This window comes from Eulemur rufifrons, chromosome 3 (assembly GCF_041146395.1).
Source record: "Eulemur rufifrons isolate Redbay chromosome 3, OSU_ERuf_1, whole genome shotgun sequence".
In the NCBI taxonomy this organism is placed as follows: Eukaryota; Metazoa; Chordata; class Mammalia; order Primates; family Lemuridae; genus Eulemur; species Eulemur rufifrons.
In genome coordinates, this window is record NC_090985.1 from 43,227,502 (window position 1) to 43,245,485 (window position 17,984).

Below are 17,984 nucleotides of genomic sequence, written 5' to 3' on the forward strand. Positions count from 1 at the left end.
TAGGTTCAATCAAAGGAATGTTATTATTGTATTACATAATACTTCTAATACCTGTATGTGGTAGAAGAAGAGGCTAAGCAGAATCTCTATTTTAATGAAACTTTAGTAGAAAAGACAAAACATTGCCCCATAAAACTATAAAATAAACTGCTGCCTTATATTATAGGACGATGGACCACAAACAGTACTTTAATTTGAAATTTAGAGCCAACACGCTCTATATACAGACATATGAACCATATGCTGATATGATTTGTGACTTTTCTCAGAACTGCTTGGGCATTGCACAAAAAAGCACCAGATCTACTGGAGTAAGCTCTCTGCTTGCTGTAACATATGTGTGATGCCATATCTGGCCAATTCTTCAACCTGGAAGGGTTAAATTCAACCTTGAATTCATCCTTCCAGAGGGAATAGCTCAAAAGCCTTTCAGAGGTGAGTTTGGGGTTCTAACCCTCCTCTTTCATACAAGCAGATGTGACTCTGGATAAACACATTTGCAGATTACTCAATTTTCTCAAGCTCAAGGATAAAAAGAAACTGAAGAATAAATGGAGTAGAATTAATTTAAGTGCATTATTTCAGACTTTACCATTGAATGAACACCACTGTGATGCTTTGCTTCACAGAGAAGTTACAGTGAGAGAAGGGGCCCAGCTTACCTCGTTCCCCTGGCGATCCTGGCATGCCTGCATTTCCTGGGAAGCCTGGTGTGCCTGGGGGTCCTTGTTCACCAGGGGCTCCAGGTGAGCCTGGTCTCCCAGGCTCCCCAGGAGGTCCCTGGATGGTCCGGGTGGATGAGGAGTGGCTGGGAATCTGGTTGAGGATGGCTGTGTACCTGGCCATGTGACCTGAGGCACGAAACAAAAAGAAGCATTCAGTGAACACAAAGAAAGGGAGGATGAGGGGTATTATTCATTAAGGCTCCAAAGAATTCTGTTAGATACCCATCAAGGGAAATAGCACACCCCTTGGAAATATTAATATGTTGATTTCCAACTTAAAATTTTTACATTTTACTTTGGATGATATTAACAACTGGATTGTATTCAAGTTATATCTCATGTGTTTGGAATTCCACAGCTCACGTGAGCATCTCAATAAACATCACTGAGCAGAAAGCATAAATTTTATCTTCACCCTCAATATTTATCTGATACCCTAAATCCTCACCCAGCTGCCTTTTCTCTAGCAATTCCCCGCCCCCCCTCCCAAGTTATTTGTCTTTTGTCCAATCCACAAAGCCTCCCCACCCTCTTTCTTACAAATCCCCAGACAAGTGCTCTGTCTCAACTCCTCCCTTGGTTGCCAAGCCCTTTTTCAGGAACCTTTATGTGAGTCTCAGCTTCAGAAACCTCCACTAGCTTTATAAAACAAGATCTGGCACTCTCTCCCACAATCCCCTTAACTCAATTACGCCTGGAAGAATATATCTTAATCATTAGAAGTATAGATTTATAAAGTACTTGATACTATAATGCTTCATTTTTCCAACATCATCAGGAGATAAGATTTTCCCACATAAGTGAATTCTCTAGATTACTATTATTTTTCCCTTTCGAAATGTTTAAAGCTAAATAAAAAAAATAGTAACCATTTTTCAAGGAATTCATTCTAAAATATATCTGATGCATTATTTCCTTAAGCAGTGGACTGTGACCATGTCTAGGGACCTCCCTGATGACGCTAGGGCTATTAAGAGGCACGTCAGTTGTTGCCTGGGCGATAAGACGTTTCTGCATCCCAGCTGTCATCGCTTTGGCCTTGCACAGTTTCCATAACCCTTCCCAGAATAATTCTTCTGATTAACTGTGAACTAAAAACCAGATAGCTGATCTTACGAGAAACTATATACTAACTGATAAATCAAGTTCTGAGGGGGAGCCTAAGGAGTAAAATGAGAAATCAGAGAAAGCTGAAGCAGTGTTTAGGAAGATGGTTGAGGTGGAAGAATACAAGCCTCTGAGGAGGTTGGGCTTTTCTTATCAAGTGCATACAATCTCTTCAATTTCCTTCTCTTACAACTGCATTGACAGGCAAGGCCTTCTTTCATATGTATATTGTTTAGGTTTTCTTATCTAACCCTTTGTTGGCTTTCACTTCCTAGAAGTCATTCACAAAAGTCTCAAAATTCTTAAAGGGAAAAAACTCAATTTTGAACCCTCCAATTTTTTTTATTTCAGCATATTATGGGGGTACAAAAGTTTAGGTTATGTATATTGCTCTTATCTCCCCTCCCAAGCGTGGCCATCCTCTAGACGATGCGCATCTCACTCATTATGTATGTATACACCCATCCCCCCCCCACATCTGCCCAACACCCAATTAATGTTATTCCTAAATGTGCTCTTAGGTGATGATCAGTGAAACCAATTTGATGGTGAGTACGTGTGTGAACCCTCCATTTTTAGGCCATGTTTTAAATAATCATATATTTATAGAAGAGTTTTTTTCTCTAGTGGAATAAGACAGAAAACACCATGAAATCTTTCTCATGTGGTCAGTCAGCCATATTAAGATTTATCCCTTATGTTTTCATAATATAATGAACTACTTGTTTACATTACACACTTGAAATGAAAAACCTGCAAAATAATACAAAATACAGGTTAGCTTTGGATGCATTCTACTACAAAAGTGACTAGTGTTCAATTTCCCTTTTATAATTTATTGTGTTTTTAAAGATCCTATTTTGGCATTAAACTTGAACAGTTACATTTAACTGATAAATTCTCTCTCTCACACATACACATAGTTTGGGCAATATAATACAAAATTAAATAAAGTTAAAATACAGGGAACATCACTACTGTGTCTGAATTTAGTAGCTTTGTACTCTGTTTGCCCTGATAGTTTTGTCTAAATAAAAACTCTTCCAAGTCCATGCAGATCTTGACTCCATGCCTCCCCCAGGGTGAGATTTGGATTTATCTCAGAACCACAGATGGAATTTTAGACTCAGCCAATAGGGCTTTCTTGGACATTTGCAGGGCTCCCCTGGCCTAACTCCCAAACTTCCTTGGATTAAAATAAATATGGGTGCAGAGAGTCAAGATGGCTGACTAGAGACATCGCTTGTTGGATTGTCCCAGCTGGAAGGTAGAATATTGTACTGAGGAGAGCAGGGAGCAGTCACAACTCAGGTGTGGATCACAGAAAGAGACGACAGAGATGTCTGGAAACCCCATGGAGAAAAAGCACGAAGCTGAGAAAGAAGAAGGTAGAGAGGAGAAGATAGTGGTGTGGATCAAACTCAAAGAGGCTTGGAGTCCAGTGAAAGGATACCCAAGTACTAGAAGCTCAACAGACTCCTGGGACATTCCTTGCAAAGAGGCAATCACTGCAACACATAGTCATCAGACGGGCCAAAGTTAACACGAAGAAGGAATGCCTATGAGCTGAAGGCAAAAACATCAGATAACTTACAAAGTAAAACCCATCAGACTGACGGTAGATTTCTCAACTGAGACCTTACAAACCAGAGGGATTGGGGCCCCATTCTCAATCTTCTCAAACAGAATAATGCCCAGTCTAGAATTCTGTATCCTGCAAAACTAATTTTCTTTTATGAGGGAGAAATAAAGACTTTCTCAGACAAGCAAACACTGAGGGAATTTGTCAAGACCAGACCTGCCCTGCAGGAAGTACTCAAATCTGCATTATACATTGATCAGCACAATAGACACCCATCAGTATAAAATCATACAAAAGCTAAAGCTCAGAGCCCATATACCATAATGGCTCAAGAGGTAAAACAAAGCAAGCAATAAGGTTCTACTCAACAGGATGAACGGAAATCCACCCCACTTATCAATTCTTCCAATAAATGTGAGGGGCTTGAACTCCCCACTCAAGAATCATAGGCTGGCTGAATGAATGAAAAAAAAAAAAAATACAAGCCAAGTACCAGTGTCTCCAGGAAACACATCTAACCCACAGGAACTCCTTCAGACTCAAGGTGAAGGGAAGGAAAACAATATTCCATGCAAATGAAAACCAAAAGAAAGCTGGTGGAGCCATTCTCATATCAGATAACATAGACTTCAAATCAACAAAGATGCTCATTATATAATGGTAAAGGGAGCAATTCAACAAGAAGACATAACAATCCTAAATATTTATGCACCTAACACAGGTGCACCCAGATGCATAAAGCAAACCCTATATTAGATCTAAACAAAGTGATAAATAGCAGCATTGTAACAGTTACAGACTTCAATACCCCACAGAGAGAACTGGACAGATCCTCCAAGCAGAAAATAAACAAAGAAACACTGGACTTAAGTAGAACTCTAGAACAAATGAGCCTAACAGACATTTATAGAACATTCTACCCCAAAACTACTTATATACATTCTTCTCATCAGCACATGGAACATTCTCTAAGATTTATCACATCTTAGGCCACAAAACATGTCTCAACAAATTTAAAAAAATAGAAATTATTCCATGTGTCTTTTCAGACCACAATAGAATAAAATTAGAAACCAATTCCAACAAAAACACTGAACTCTACACAAAGTTATGAAAATTAAGCAACCTACTGCTGAACGATTATTGGGTCAAGGAGGAAATAAAGATGAAAATAAAAAGATTTCTCAAACTAAATGACAAAGGGGACAGAAGTTATCAAAAAAAATCTGTGGATTCAGCAAAAGCAGTACTAAGAGGAAAATTCATAGCTTTAAATGCCTACATCAAAAAGACAGAAAGATCACAAATCAACAATCTAATGAATCATCTCAAGGAATTACAAAAGGAAGAGAAAACCAATACCAAATCCAGCAGAAGAAAGGAAATAACTAAGATCAGAGCAGAATAAAAAAAATCAATAATGAAAGAATTATACAGAAGATTAATGAAACAAAAAGTTGTTTCTTTGAAAAGATAAAAAAATTGACAGACTTCTTGCTAGATTAACCAGAAACAGAAAGGAAAGGACCCAAATAAGCTCATGCAGAAATGAAAAAGAAGATATTACAGCTGATACTTCACAAATATAAAATATCATCTCTGACTACCATAAAAATCTCTATGAAAATAAACTTGAAAATGTTGAGGAAATGGACAAATTCCCTAGCCTCAATCCTCCCTAGGCTCAATCAGGAAGAAATACAACTCAATAGAAATACAACTCGATACACAAATCAATAGCATTTCTATACATTAACAACAGTCAAACTGAGAATCAAATCAAAGATTCAATATCTTTCACAATAGTAACAAAGAAAATAAAATACCTAGGAATATACATATAACCAAAGAGGTGAAAGATCTCTACAAGAAGAACTATGGATCACCGAGGAAGGAAATCGCAGAGGATATAAACAAATGGAAACACATATTATGCTCATGGTTCAGCAGAATCAACATTGTTAAAATGTCTACACTACCCAAAGTGATTTACTGATTCAATGCAATGCTCATTAAAATACCAACATCATTTTTCACACATCTAGATAAAATAATTGAATGCTTTGTATGGAACCAGAAAAGAGCCCGAATAGCCAAAGCATGCTTAAGCAAAAAGAACAAATTGGGAGGCATCACTTTACCAGACTTCAAGCTATACTACAAGGCTATAGTAACCAAAACATCATGGTACATAGGCCAGTGGAACAGAAAAGAGAATCCAGATATAAAATCATCTTCATATAGTCATCTGATCTTTGACAAACCAGACAAAAACATACAGTGGGGAAAAGAATCCCCATTCAATAAATGGTGCTGAGAAAATTGGATAGCCACATGTAGAAGATTGAAACAAGATCCTTACCTCTCACTACTTGCAAAAATTAATTCAAGATGGATAATAGACTTAAACCTAAGGCATGAAACTATATGAGTTTTAGGAAAAAAAAATTGGAAAAACTCTTCTAGATATCAGCCTAGGCAAAGAATTTATGAGGAAGACCCCAAAGGCAATCACAGCAACAACAAAAATTAATAAATGAGACTTGATTAAATTAAAAGCCAAGGAAACAATCAATAGAGTGAATAGATAACCCACAGAATGGGAGAAAATATTTGTATGTTATACATCTGATAAAGGGCTATTAACCAGAATCTACAAAAAACTCAAGCAAATTAGCAAGAAAACATCAAATAGTCCCATTAAAGAGTGGGCAAAAGACATGAACAGAAGCTTTTCCAAAGAAGATAGACTAATGTCCAATAAACATATGAAAAAATGCTCAATGTCTCTAATCATCAGAGAAATGCAAATCAAAACCACAATGAGATAACACCCAACTCTAGTAACAATGGCTTTTATAAGAAAGTCCCAAAACAACAGATGCTGGTGTGGATATGGAGAGAAAGGAACATTCATACACTGCTGGTGGGACTGCAAACTACTACAACCTCTATGAAAAGTAGTATGGAGATACCTCAAAGAACTAAAAGTAGACCTACCATTTGATCTAGCATTCACACTACTGGGTATTTAACCAAACAAAAAAGCCATTTTATCAAAAAGACACTTGCACTAGGTTGTTTATTGCAGCAGAATTCACAATCCCAAAGATGTGGAATAAACCCAAGTGCCCATCAATTCATGAGTGAATTAATAAAATGTGGTATATGTATATCATGGAGTACTACTCAGCCATAAAAAATGGTGAACTAATACCTTTTATAACAACCTGGGTGGAGCTGCAGCCCATTCCCCTAAGTGATGTATCGCAAGAATGGAAAAACAAACACCACATGTGCTCACCATTAAACTGGAACTAACAGATCAACAATCATGTGCACAAATGGGTAAAACTCAACGGAAATCAAGCAGGTGGGAGGGGGGAGGAGGGGATGGATGAAATCATACCTAATGGGTACCATCCACACTATCTGGGTGATGGGCACACTTATAACTTTGACTCAAACTGTAAGCAAAGCAATTCATGTAGCCAAAACATTTCTACTCCTGTAATATTCTGAAATAAAAAATAAAATAAAATAAAATAAATATAACTTCTGAGCTGATAAGGTAACCATTTGGGTAATGTCAGCTTTGAGGTAGAGGGTGCTAGTGGGGTGGGGCCCCAACAGCAGAGATAGGCTAGAGCTAGGTGGGGTTGAGAGGACTATTTCTTCTCTACTTGGCCTCAAATTTCCTGGAACTAAATGAATTACTGGCAAAGAGAAAGGCCCACGTGAATAACCCTCTGGTTAGTCAGTGGGTAGGAAGGAAACGTGCAAATTGGGAATACGTACAGTGCTGTCAAAAAGCTCAAGTTTCAAAAGAAGAAATGGAGCAAGTGTTGTATCAAGTGTGTTCTGATATAATTTTTGGCACAAAGCTCAAGTGTCATATCAAATGTCACATCAAGCCTCTCTCGTGTGTGCGCACGTGCACGTGTGTGGGGGTGTGTGTGTGTGTGTGTATTTTGGCAAAAATACCAAAAGAATAAAGGAAAGTACCTTAGGCTAACCAGAAGATAACAGATATGAAATGGATATGAATGAGACATTGATTTAAATCTTTTGAGTTAATAAAAATCAACACCATGTTATCATCTTTTTGAAGGTAGATTCTGAAGATGTAGTCTGGCAGCTTTGACGTGTTAAGCACTTGAGAAAAAATCATATCCATTTGGAGAAATGAAAAAGAAATAGAAGATTTGATCTGGGCAGTCAAGTTAAATTTACATGGGCAAATAGACAGTTCTTGGACCAAGACATGGAGGAATTTGCTTCCATACCCCTGACTTAGAGCTCTACGGTAATTTGTAATGATCTCCTAGATGGATCAGTGAAGGCTATTGGTAAAGCTTACTTGTCCTCACCAAGACAAAACTTTGCAGGAATTTTCCCTAGTCATTACGCTCATGGAAAAGACAAGCTCCCTTTTGGAGGAGTAATGGGAAACGACCCTGTTAGCTATAACGCACTTACTCTGGATGAGCTGTTCACATACTTGACGTGCCACTGCTCTCACCATGGCTTGAGACTGCAGGTCGCCCTGGATAAGAAAAAAATCATACTCCTGACTTATCCACAACCCAGCCACATGGCCAGTACTTCCAGGATGTGAATCTGACTTGCCCCATTATTCCCATTAGGGCTCTTTGGCTCCTAGCAACAGGTAGGATTGGCCGCCATGGTGCACACAGACAAAGAGTTAGCAATTTGACATTCATGGTTCAAGCTTCCTGAATGTCCGTATTAGACCAATGAGCTCAAGTAAGTATTTCTGGTCCCAGATTCTAAAAAATTTAATAGTTTTGAAACAAATCCATATATATTTAATGCCTTGTTTACAGTTCTTTAGAGCTTATAAAATGAGGCACTTTCTCAAGCAGTGGCTCATTTTAATACTAATAACAACCCAGAGGAAAGATATTAAACCCATTTTATAGCCAAACAGCATTAAACACATTCCCTAAGGTTTCACAGAGGTAACTGGATGAACCTGAGGCCACTGCTATTTCGACTATAGCCAATGGCACAATTATATTGGCAGCTGCACAATTTCTAAAAGGCAAAAGAAGACCCCTCAATTAAACTGATTTAAGTTTTGGGGCCAGTTCTTCAATTCTATGCCTGCCATTATCTTCCTGGGTGTCAACTTTGGAGCATCAGGAAACACAGGAGCCCTATGCTATGACCTGACATTTGTATAGAGCTTTTATTTTTCTGAAGCCCTTTCACATCCATTATATAATTCTCTCATCAAATTTACTTTGTGAGTTAGATGAATTTGATTCTTCCCATTTTATCCTTAAAGAAATGAGCCCAAGGTCATTGAACTGGCTGGTAGCAGATACGCAACTAGAAACTAGCTCTACTGACATCCAGCCCACAGGGGTTTTGCCACAGGAAAATGTGCCCATGGTCAGATGAGTTGGGGAGAGAGAAGAAGAGGAAAATCAATGAATAACCATAGCGGTAAATGGCCATCCTTTGTCAGGCTTAAGCAATGGAAGGTGTGCAACCTGCTGGGGCCAGTAAACAGAGCCACAGGGTACTCACTCGTTCTCCTCGTTCCCCCTTTGGTCCGGGGACACCCTGCAAAAATAAAAAAAATTGTCACGTTACTTATGATACTGCACTCAGCTAAGAATGATAATGCATCTTTTATTACTTTATGAAGACATTTTTCTTAGCTCTAGTAATTCAGCAGCAAAAATAGTTACACAACAACAAGAAATAGCAACCTGTAATCCCACCACACATAAATAACTCTTTGAATGTTCTACTCCTCCAGCCTTTTAATGCAGAGACATGGTATTTTATGGCCACAAAATTGGAGTCATGTGGTAATACTGCGCTGTAACACACATTTCCACTGAGTAGGTCCTTCATATCTTTCCACGCTAAATGCCCTCTATGTATCACACTCTACTGAAGCTTCATAACTTATTTCACAAATCTCTTCTGAATAGTTAAGGTATTTTAATTTTTTAAGGAGTATCTGTAAAGAGAAGGAAAACATCTCCTCTCAATTTAGGAGTTCAAGTAATAGATGAAATCCCACAGACTTTCTTTCCAGCACTGTGGCACACAATTCTCCCTGATTCTCCCCAATATGGGAGCTCTTATTTACATGAATTCTCAGCTGAATTATTATTTTATATTGTGGCTTAGCTATTCTTTGACCCATAAGAAACTTTGCTATTACTGTAAAAATTTACTGAAAAAAGGTGATGTTTTCAGTGTTTCTGAAATGAAATTACACTTATAATGCAAAACATGTGTCTTCAGAAGGATTTCATATTTTTGTTTCAACTCTGAGGCAATGTTCATTGAACAACATTTTTATAGTCACTACTAAAAGGAGAGTGAATGGAATTTACAAATGGAATTTGCCACGTTGTCAGACTGTTTCCAGTTGTTACTTCAATCTCAACAGATTCAAAACCAAACTCAGTATCTTCTCCAAAATTTCTATTCAGTTAACAGTTACCGAAACTCAAAAATTCTGGTTTCACCCCATGGTATGCAGGTAAACTGGCTTTCCAGTAAAAGAAAATGCCCTGACTTGCAGTGTTTGCTGATTTCAGGGGTGCAAATGCTTTTACTACCACTAATTGCAAGCTATTAATATAAATATGCTGTCACTGAAGATGAGGTTGGGAAGGAAAGAGAAGTGCATAATCAATCCTCCTGAGCAGATACAAGTGGCCCACCACTAGTTCTCTTTCTTCTCTCCTTTCTTGCCTCTCTCATGTCTATTCACCACACACACACATACACACACACACACTTTTTTTTTTTTTTGCATTGCATTGCATTGCAATTCCTCTCATATCCATCCCTTCTATTTCACCACCCAGGTGTGACCAGGGCATCTGCAGCATCCTTCTAGCTGACTTCCTTAATGAAATCTGTTCCTCCCAACTCATCATCCATATAACCACTATACTTATCTTCCTCAGGTACCACCAGCACACAATATGGAAAGCTCAGTGACTGTCGACTGATGGCTGCTCTTCCTCTATTTGAAGTCATTCAGTGATGCTTAGACATCCATGTGACAAAGCCAAAGTTTGTGAACACAGTCTTTTGCAATTAGGCCCAGCTTCTCTACTTCCTACTCCCCAAAATTACAATTTCTCATTTTCATAGGTCCAGTCTACTTAGCATATGAACAATTTGAAACATAGGAAAAGTATTCAGCATAAATCTTATAAATTAAGTACCAATTGTGGGACTATTCTGATGCAGTATTTAGTTCGAGTATCAGTTACTTGACAGCAGATTTTTGTTATTATATATATTTAATTACATGTCAATGCATGGATTTCTCTTCCCTCTATGTAGATGGTAAGATCCCTAAAACTGGGGACAATAATTTATATTCCCTTTGCAAGATTATTTTGACTCTGTAAAGTACAGTTGGTTCTTAAGCTATTTTGGACCCTGGAATTCCGTGAATCTCTGAAGAACGTGATGGTGTCTCTGTCTATATAACAGCAGAAATAAACATATATGCACACAAAAAAATAAATAATAACTTATATTACTTTTTATTTCCAAAACGCTTTTCAAGTATTGGAGGAAAACACACACACACACACACACACACACACACCAGCAAACAAAATAAATACTCCACATTTTTAACCTATTAAGAAACTATAAATACTAGTCATTAATATTTAAGCTGCTTTACCATGTCCCAAGCACTGTTCTTGGTGCTGTCAGCATGTTAACTCAGCTCTTATAACAGCCCTGTAAGATTAATTTATTTAATCTTTATAACACTCCCATAAAATTAACTCATTTAATCCTTATAACATTCCTACATGATCAACACATTTATCCCTTAGATTAGCACTATGAGATATTACTTCCATTTTACAGATTAGGAAAATGATGCACTAGGAGGCTAAATCACTTGGCCAAGGTCACACAACAAGGAAGTGGAAAAGCTGGGACTTGAGCCCAAATTGTGGGCTCTGGAATCTGTGCACATCCTGAGTATACTCTACTGCTCCACTGAAAGAGAACACTGCTTTTTCTCAGCAAGTCTGCTAGTCCATATCTTCTATTCCAGTGAAGATAATATTTTTTCCAATTAAAATAAAACAAAACCCATTTATTTATTTTTGTTGTTGCTGTGATTGCCTTAGGGGTCTTCTTCATAAATTCTTTGCCTAGGCCAATGTCTGTAAGAGTCTTTCCTACGTTTTCTTCTAGAATTCTAATAGTTTCACACCTAAGGTTTAAGTCTGTTATCCACCGTGATTTGATTTTTCTGAGAGGTGAAAGCTGTGTGTCCTGTTTTAGTCTTCTACATGTGGCTATCCAGTTTTCCCAGCATCATTTATTAAATAAGGAATCTTTTCCCCAGAGTATGTTTTTGTCTACTTTGTCAAAGATTAGATGGCTACATGAGGATGGTTTTATATTTGGATTTTCTGTTCTGTTCCACTGGTCTGTGTCCCTGCACTTGTGCCAATACCAAGCAGTTTTTATAATCACAGCCTTGTAGTATAGTTTGAAGTCTGGCAAATTAATACCTCCCATTTTGGTTTTGTTGCTTAAAATTGCTTTTACTAAACGGGGTCTTCTCTGGTTCCATACAAAGTGTAAAATTATTTTTTCTATATCTGTGAAAAATGATGTTGGTAATTTAATAGGGATTGCATTGAATCTGTAGATAACTATGGGCAGTATAGACATTTTAACAATGTTGATTCTACCGATCCATGAGCATGGTATGGTTTTCCACCTATTTACATGCTCTGCGATTTCCTTCCTCAGTTTTTCATAGTTCTCCCTATAGAGGTCTGATTAAATTAAAAAGCTTCTGGACAGCCAAAGAAACAGACACGAGAGTAAACAGACAACCTACAGAATGGGAAAAAATTTTTGCATACTACACATCAGATAAAGGACTGATAACAAGAATCTATTTAGAACTCAGGAAAATCAGTAAGAAAAAATCAAACAATCCTATCAAAAAGTGGGCAAAGGACATGAATAGAAATTTTTCAAAAGAAGATATAAAAATGGCTAACAAATATATGAAAAAATGTTCAACATCTCTAATCATCAGGGAAATGCAAATCAAAACCACAATGAGATATCACTTAACTCCAGTGAGAATGGCCTTTATCAAAAAGTCCCAAAACAATACATGTTGGCGTGGATGTGGAGAGACAGGTACACTCATACACTGCTGGTGGGACTGTAAACTAGTGCAACCCCTGTGGAAAACAATGTGGAGATACCTTAAACAGATTCAAGTAGACCTACCATTCGATCCAGCAATTCCATTATTGGGCATCTACCCAGAAGAACAAAAGTCATTTTATAAAAAAGACACCTGCACCCGAATGTTTATAGCAGCACAATTCACAATTGCAAAGATGTGGAAACAACCCAAATGCCCATCAATTCATGAATGGATTAGCAAAATGTGGTATATGTATACCATGGAATATTACTCAGCTATTAGAAATAATGGCGATATGGCATCTCTTTTGTTCTCCTGGAGAGAGTTGGAACCCATTCTATTAAGTGAAGTATCCCAAGAATGGAAAAATAAGCACCACATGTACTCACCAGCAAACTGGTTTCCCTGAGTGCACATTTGGGAATAACACCAATTGGGTATCGGACAGAGGTGGGGGCTGAGGGGAAGGGATGGGTGTATACCTACTTGATGAGTGCGATGCGCACGGCCTGGGGAATGGACACGCTTGAAGTTCTGACTCAGGGGGATGGGGGTGGGGGGGAGGGGAGGGGTGCACACCTACATGATGAGTGCGATGTGCACTGTCTAGGGAATGGACACAATTGAAGCTCAGACTCGGGGGGATGGGGGGCCATGGGCAATATATATAACCTGAACTTTTGTACCCCCATAATGAGCTGAAATAAAAAATAAAAATAATAAAATAAAATAAAATAAAACAAAACAAGCAAACATACCATCCCCAAAGCCTAACTCCAATAATTCAGAATTAGGTTTCAACTTGAGTCATTTTTAAAAATCCATTTTATCTTCTATATTTTTATTTCTGTACCATCATCCTTTTTGACATTTTCATTCTTATCATTTATTCAATTGGCTTGTTTGAAAATGTTTCAAATGTAGAGAATGGAATTATAGTGCAAATCTGATTGATGTGGTAAATGGACAGCAATAGTAATTGGCAACTTCTGGTATGTAAAGATGGACTGTTTAATTGGGCTGGAAATTTCTCAAATCCAGTCTCATGATGCTTACTACTAAGTAGCTAAAAGACAGGCAGTCTCACTGAAAGATCTTTTTAGTGAAATATCTGTACAGCAAAAAATTATTTTTTATTCCAACTTCTCTGACATCTTTGATTTTTACAAAGCAAAACAAAAACAAAATAAAAATTCCTGAGCAAGTGAAGGCCCATAACTCCACTAAAGTATGCTTTGAGGGAAAACACATTCCCTGCAGATGTAGGGAGGAAAAAGTGGCACATTTTCCTTTAATTTCAGGAACACATGAAATGTAAAGAAAAGAAAATACAGTAGCTACATTCATAGATTCACAGAAATGTAGTGCTGAAAGGAAGAGAAATGATCTTATGGTCCAAGTGCCACATATTAAAGATGTGTGTTAAACAAAATCAAAACAACTTAGGCTGGCTCTGAAGGTCTTCCATGACCTGACCCCTAATCTATAAGAACAATCTTCTAATACTCTCCTGAATATCAGCCTGTCTAGAATGCAAACATATTTTCTTTTTCTTCCTTCAATAAAAACATATTAAGTACCCTCTGTGTATCGGCTACTGAGCTGGGGTCTAGGAATATAAACATGAGAATGATAAAATTTCTGTCCTCAAGGAACTATCACTTCAGTGGAGAGACGGTTGAAATGAAGTCCCTTACAGCCTGCGAAGGCAAGGGTGGCTTTGCACAGGAGGTGTGCAGTCTTAAAAACAAAACAAAACAAAAAACACCCTGGAGCTCACCAGATGGTGAAAGGAGGAGAATGCAGCCCAGACAGGCAAAAGGGCATCCCAAGAGGCAAAAAAGCGTGAAACACCATGGCATATGTTAGGAGAGCTTGAAGTAATTTTGTGTGACTCAACCCCAAGGGAAGGGGTGATGGCAGAACAAGTTGGAGAGGAAAGGACCACACCCGCTGTGCTGCACATTTGGGACCCATCCTCTAGTGAAAGGGATCTGGTGAGGAGACTCAAGCCAGGGAATGACACATCGGAGTTGTACTGAAAGATGTTCCGGAAGCTGGATAATGAACTAGACCAGGGCTAAAACAGAGACCGGGGCCAATTAGAGCTTTTTGTGATAGTCTTGGTGAGGAGTGAGCAGGGCCCAAAATAAAATTTTGGTAGTTGTGATGTAGCTAGAGAGAGTTGAAAAATAGTAAAATGTACTATGTTTCCCTATGTTTTCCTACAACCCCCACCCAAGCATTGCCATCTTTCTCTCTTTGTGGGTGGGAATCTCACCCATATTCCTAGATCTCATTGCAATGCTGCCTCTTTCTGGAGCTGCTACTCACACCCCTCTGCTTAGGAGGCACTCCCACCCCATCTCTCTGTCTCTCTCCCTCGCTCTCCCCAGCTTCCTCTCTCCTGCCCTCTCTCCCTCTCTCTGTCTACCCACCCCCTAACCCCCCACAACTTTCATGGCAACTTCCTTGTCTTTCCCTCAAGGCATTTCACACTTTCTGCCATTTATTATAGCTTCTTATATAAAAACCTCATTCTCTTTAGATTTTCACGAATGTGGAAAATGTCTTTGATCACCTTTTGTACCTCTCACAACCTCTCCCCACCATGTAATCTTGTACCCTGCCCATTAAATATTTTTAATGAATGAACTAGAAAGTGGGTGCTATGGAAGGCTAGAAGATTTGCTTATGTGATTTGGCTCGCACATCTAGTTCGGGTCCTGTCAAGGCCACGTCTAGAACCCGGGTATCCTGATTTCTGATGCAGTGCTGTAGCCTGGACATATCTAGCTGGTTAAACAGCAGGGAGCAGCCCCTTTATGCAGGTGCCTCATCGCTATCTGCCACCACTGCAGAGGAAGGACCATATTGAAGCCAACGCTTAAAACTCAGGAAGGAATTAGGACCTCAGCAGCAGCAAAGAACACTCTGCCCTGGGGAGCCGGCAACTGAAGGGAGAGTGCACGAAAGCAAGCGTTTCTGGCACCCGCTGTAGGAAACACGTTGCTATTTTCAGTCTGTCCCTCTTGGTCTCTTTCCCTCCTGCTTTCCTAGACAGACATCCATGGGAAATCAATCAAGGCCAAACACCGTGACACGGAGCCTGCTGTAACAGTCACACCAGTCGGGCAGCCAGCAGGCATCTGGGAGCTGGCAGCCCAAAACACAAGGAAAAATCTGGGCTGGACAGTTCAGAGAACAACTTGCTTTTTGAGAGGAAATCTCCAAGCCTACTGTGGTATCCCTACCCAGCGCCTAGAGAACAAAGGGTTTCTGCCTCTGATTAAAAGTGCCCATGCATGAGAGCTCCACCTGCCGCCATCAAGGGCCCTTTTCTGCTGATTTGTAACAAAGATAACATTGTCCGCAAGGGTTTTATTTGTGGGTGAAGCTTACTGGTATTTCTGTATGCCCCATATGTAGAGTCTAACCCAGAGCCACAAAAGGCCAGGTGGGTCAGCAGGGTGCTGTCCCACTTAAGGAAGTCCACACCCCGCTTTAACTCTCCGAGGCCCTCAGAGCCTGCCCTTCTTTCCTTCGCCCTCTCCCATTCCATCCTTCTTGGATCAGCATCAATCTCTAGCTTGCTCTTTCCTAGTTTGGGTTAAAATAAACTAGTTCTAGGAGATGCCAGTAAGAACAGGAAGATCACCTCATGCATAAATATGTTTTTTGGTCCAACAAAATTAACCTAGTTCTTTGGCGTTTTCCTATTTTATTTCTGGATGTCTCAGAGTCTTTGATATCTTAAAATTTCCCATGACTTTCTGAGAAACAAATTTAGCATGCACTGTTTCTGACACTTCTTTGACCAGGACCCCTTGCTCTCTAAGCCCTGTTGACATATTCTGGAACTCTGGTTCCCAGGAGCACATTTTGGGAAGCAGACTGAAGCCTAATAGCAGAGAGTATATTTTTAAGTTTTTTTGTTCTGGTATGAAATGGCCTAGAATCAAATGAATAGATAAGCTTACAGTGGAAGAATGGGAGAGACGGGAGCATGCGTGTGTGTGTGTGTGTGTGTGTGTGTACTCACACATGTGGGTGTCAGTGTATGTTTCTATGTATAGGATCATACTTGGTAACATCTTTTAGGATAAAAAAATGTGTGAAGACAAAGCAGTTAATTTTTTTTTCTGTGATTCCTTACTCGTTTGATTTTCAAAGAAGAAATCTAAAACTGTTTTGGTCAAAGTGTAGCTGGAATAAGTACAGGGCTTTGTAAAGTGACTACTAAGGACAGCATTTATTTGGATGTGAAAATTAGGATACATTTGCTAAAATCAAGATGCATGTTTGATGTGCATACCTTGTATGGGTTTGCATGCCTGTATACGTGTCATGTGAATCATAGCCTAGAAAAGGACTCTGAGGATAAAATAATTCTATTAAAATGAGTTTCGAGAAGAAAGAGTAACAAGACTACCTGGGTAGTTAGAGGAAGACAGGCATCTTTCTGAATGAGAACTAACATTTCTGTTATATCTTGTTCACTATGGTAGGCAGAAAGAAAGGTCCCTAAAATTTCCATACCCTAATTACCAGAACCTGTGACTATGTTACCTTAAATGGCAAAAGGGACTTTGCAAATGTGACTTAGTAAAGGACCCTGGGATTATCCAGGGAGATTATCTAAAATTATCAATGTAATCACATAGGTACTTAACAGCAGAGAACCTTTCCTGGCTGTGGTCAGAGAGAGGTGACTAAGGAACAAAAGCCAGAGAGATGCAACTTTGCTGGCTTTGAAGATGGAAGTGGGCCACAAGCCAAGGAATGCAGGTAGTCTTTAGAAGCTAGAAAAGGAAAGGAAATAGATCCTCCCTATAGCCTCCAGAAAGGAAATACTGGCACCGTGCTTTAACCCAGTGAGATCTGTGCCATACTTCTGACCCACAGAACTGTAAAGATAAATTTGTGTTTTAAGCCACTGAGGTTGCTGTAATTTGTTAAGCAGCGATAGATATATAATTCATTAGCTTCTTCTACCCTCATCCATCAGATTTCACTGTTCCACAGGTTGTTACTGTGTTTGCACCAACACCTTTACATGTTTCAACTGTTTTAGTTTATAGAAGCAGACTTAGCACTGCACAGGTAATATCCGAATGCTGACTAACCCTATACTTAGAAGGAACAACTTGCAAGTCACCAGAAGATGCCAAGTGTGGCTCCAGAGGCCCATGCAATGCAATTAGCTCATTTTGCAGATGAGGAAATAGGCCCAGATGTGTTCATTTGTTTGTCCCCCATCCTCTCCCTCCCACTGATGACATTTAAACACCAACCTGAGACTTAGAAACACAAAAATGGGAGGCGATGAGTTCCGTGCATTATGCTTTCATTTACACCACTG

At 39.0% G+C, this 17,984-nt stretch overlaps 1 protein-coding gene across 2 annotated transcripts in view; it reads right to left on the minus strand.

The window, feature by feature from the left end:
• The window catches only part of COL14A1 (collagen type XIV alpha 1 chain), a 202,529-nt gene that overhangs the window by 19,497 nt on the left and 165,048 nt on the right, over nucleotides 1-17,984 (minus strand). For both annotated transcript variants that reach the window (XM_069465431.1, XM_069465432.1), the window contains 3 exons: nucleotides 8,971-9,006; nucleotides 7,894-7,960; nucleotides 663-851 (listed from right to left, as the gene is read on the minus strand). In XM_069465431.1, coding sequence (XP_069321532.1) covers nucleotides 663-851; nucleotides 7,894-7,960; nucleotides 8,971-9,006 — 292 coding nt within the window. The remainder of the gene's footprint in view (nucleotides 1-662; nucleotides 852-7,893; nucleotides 7,961-8,970; nucleotides 9,007-17,984) is intronic.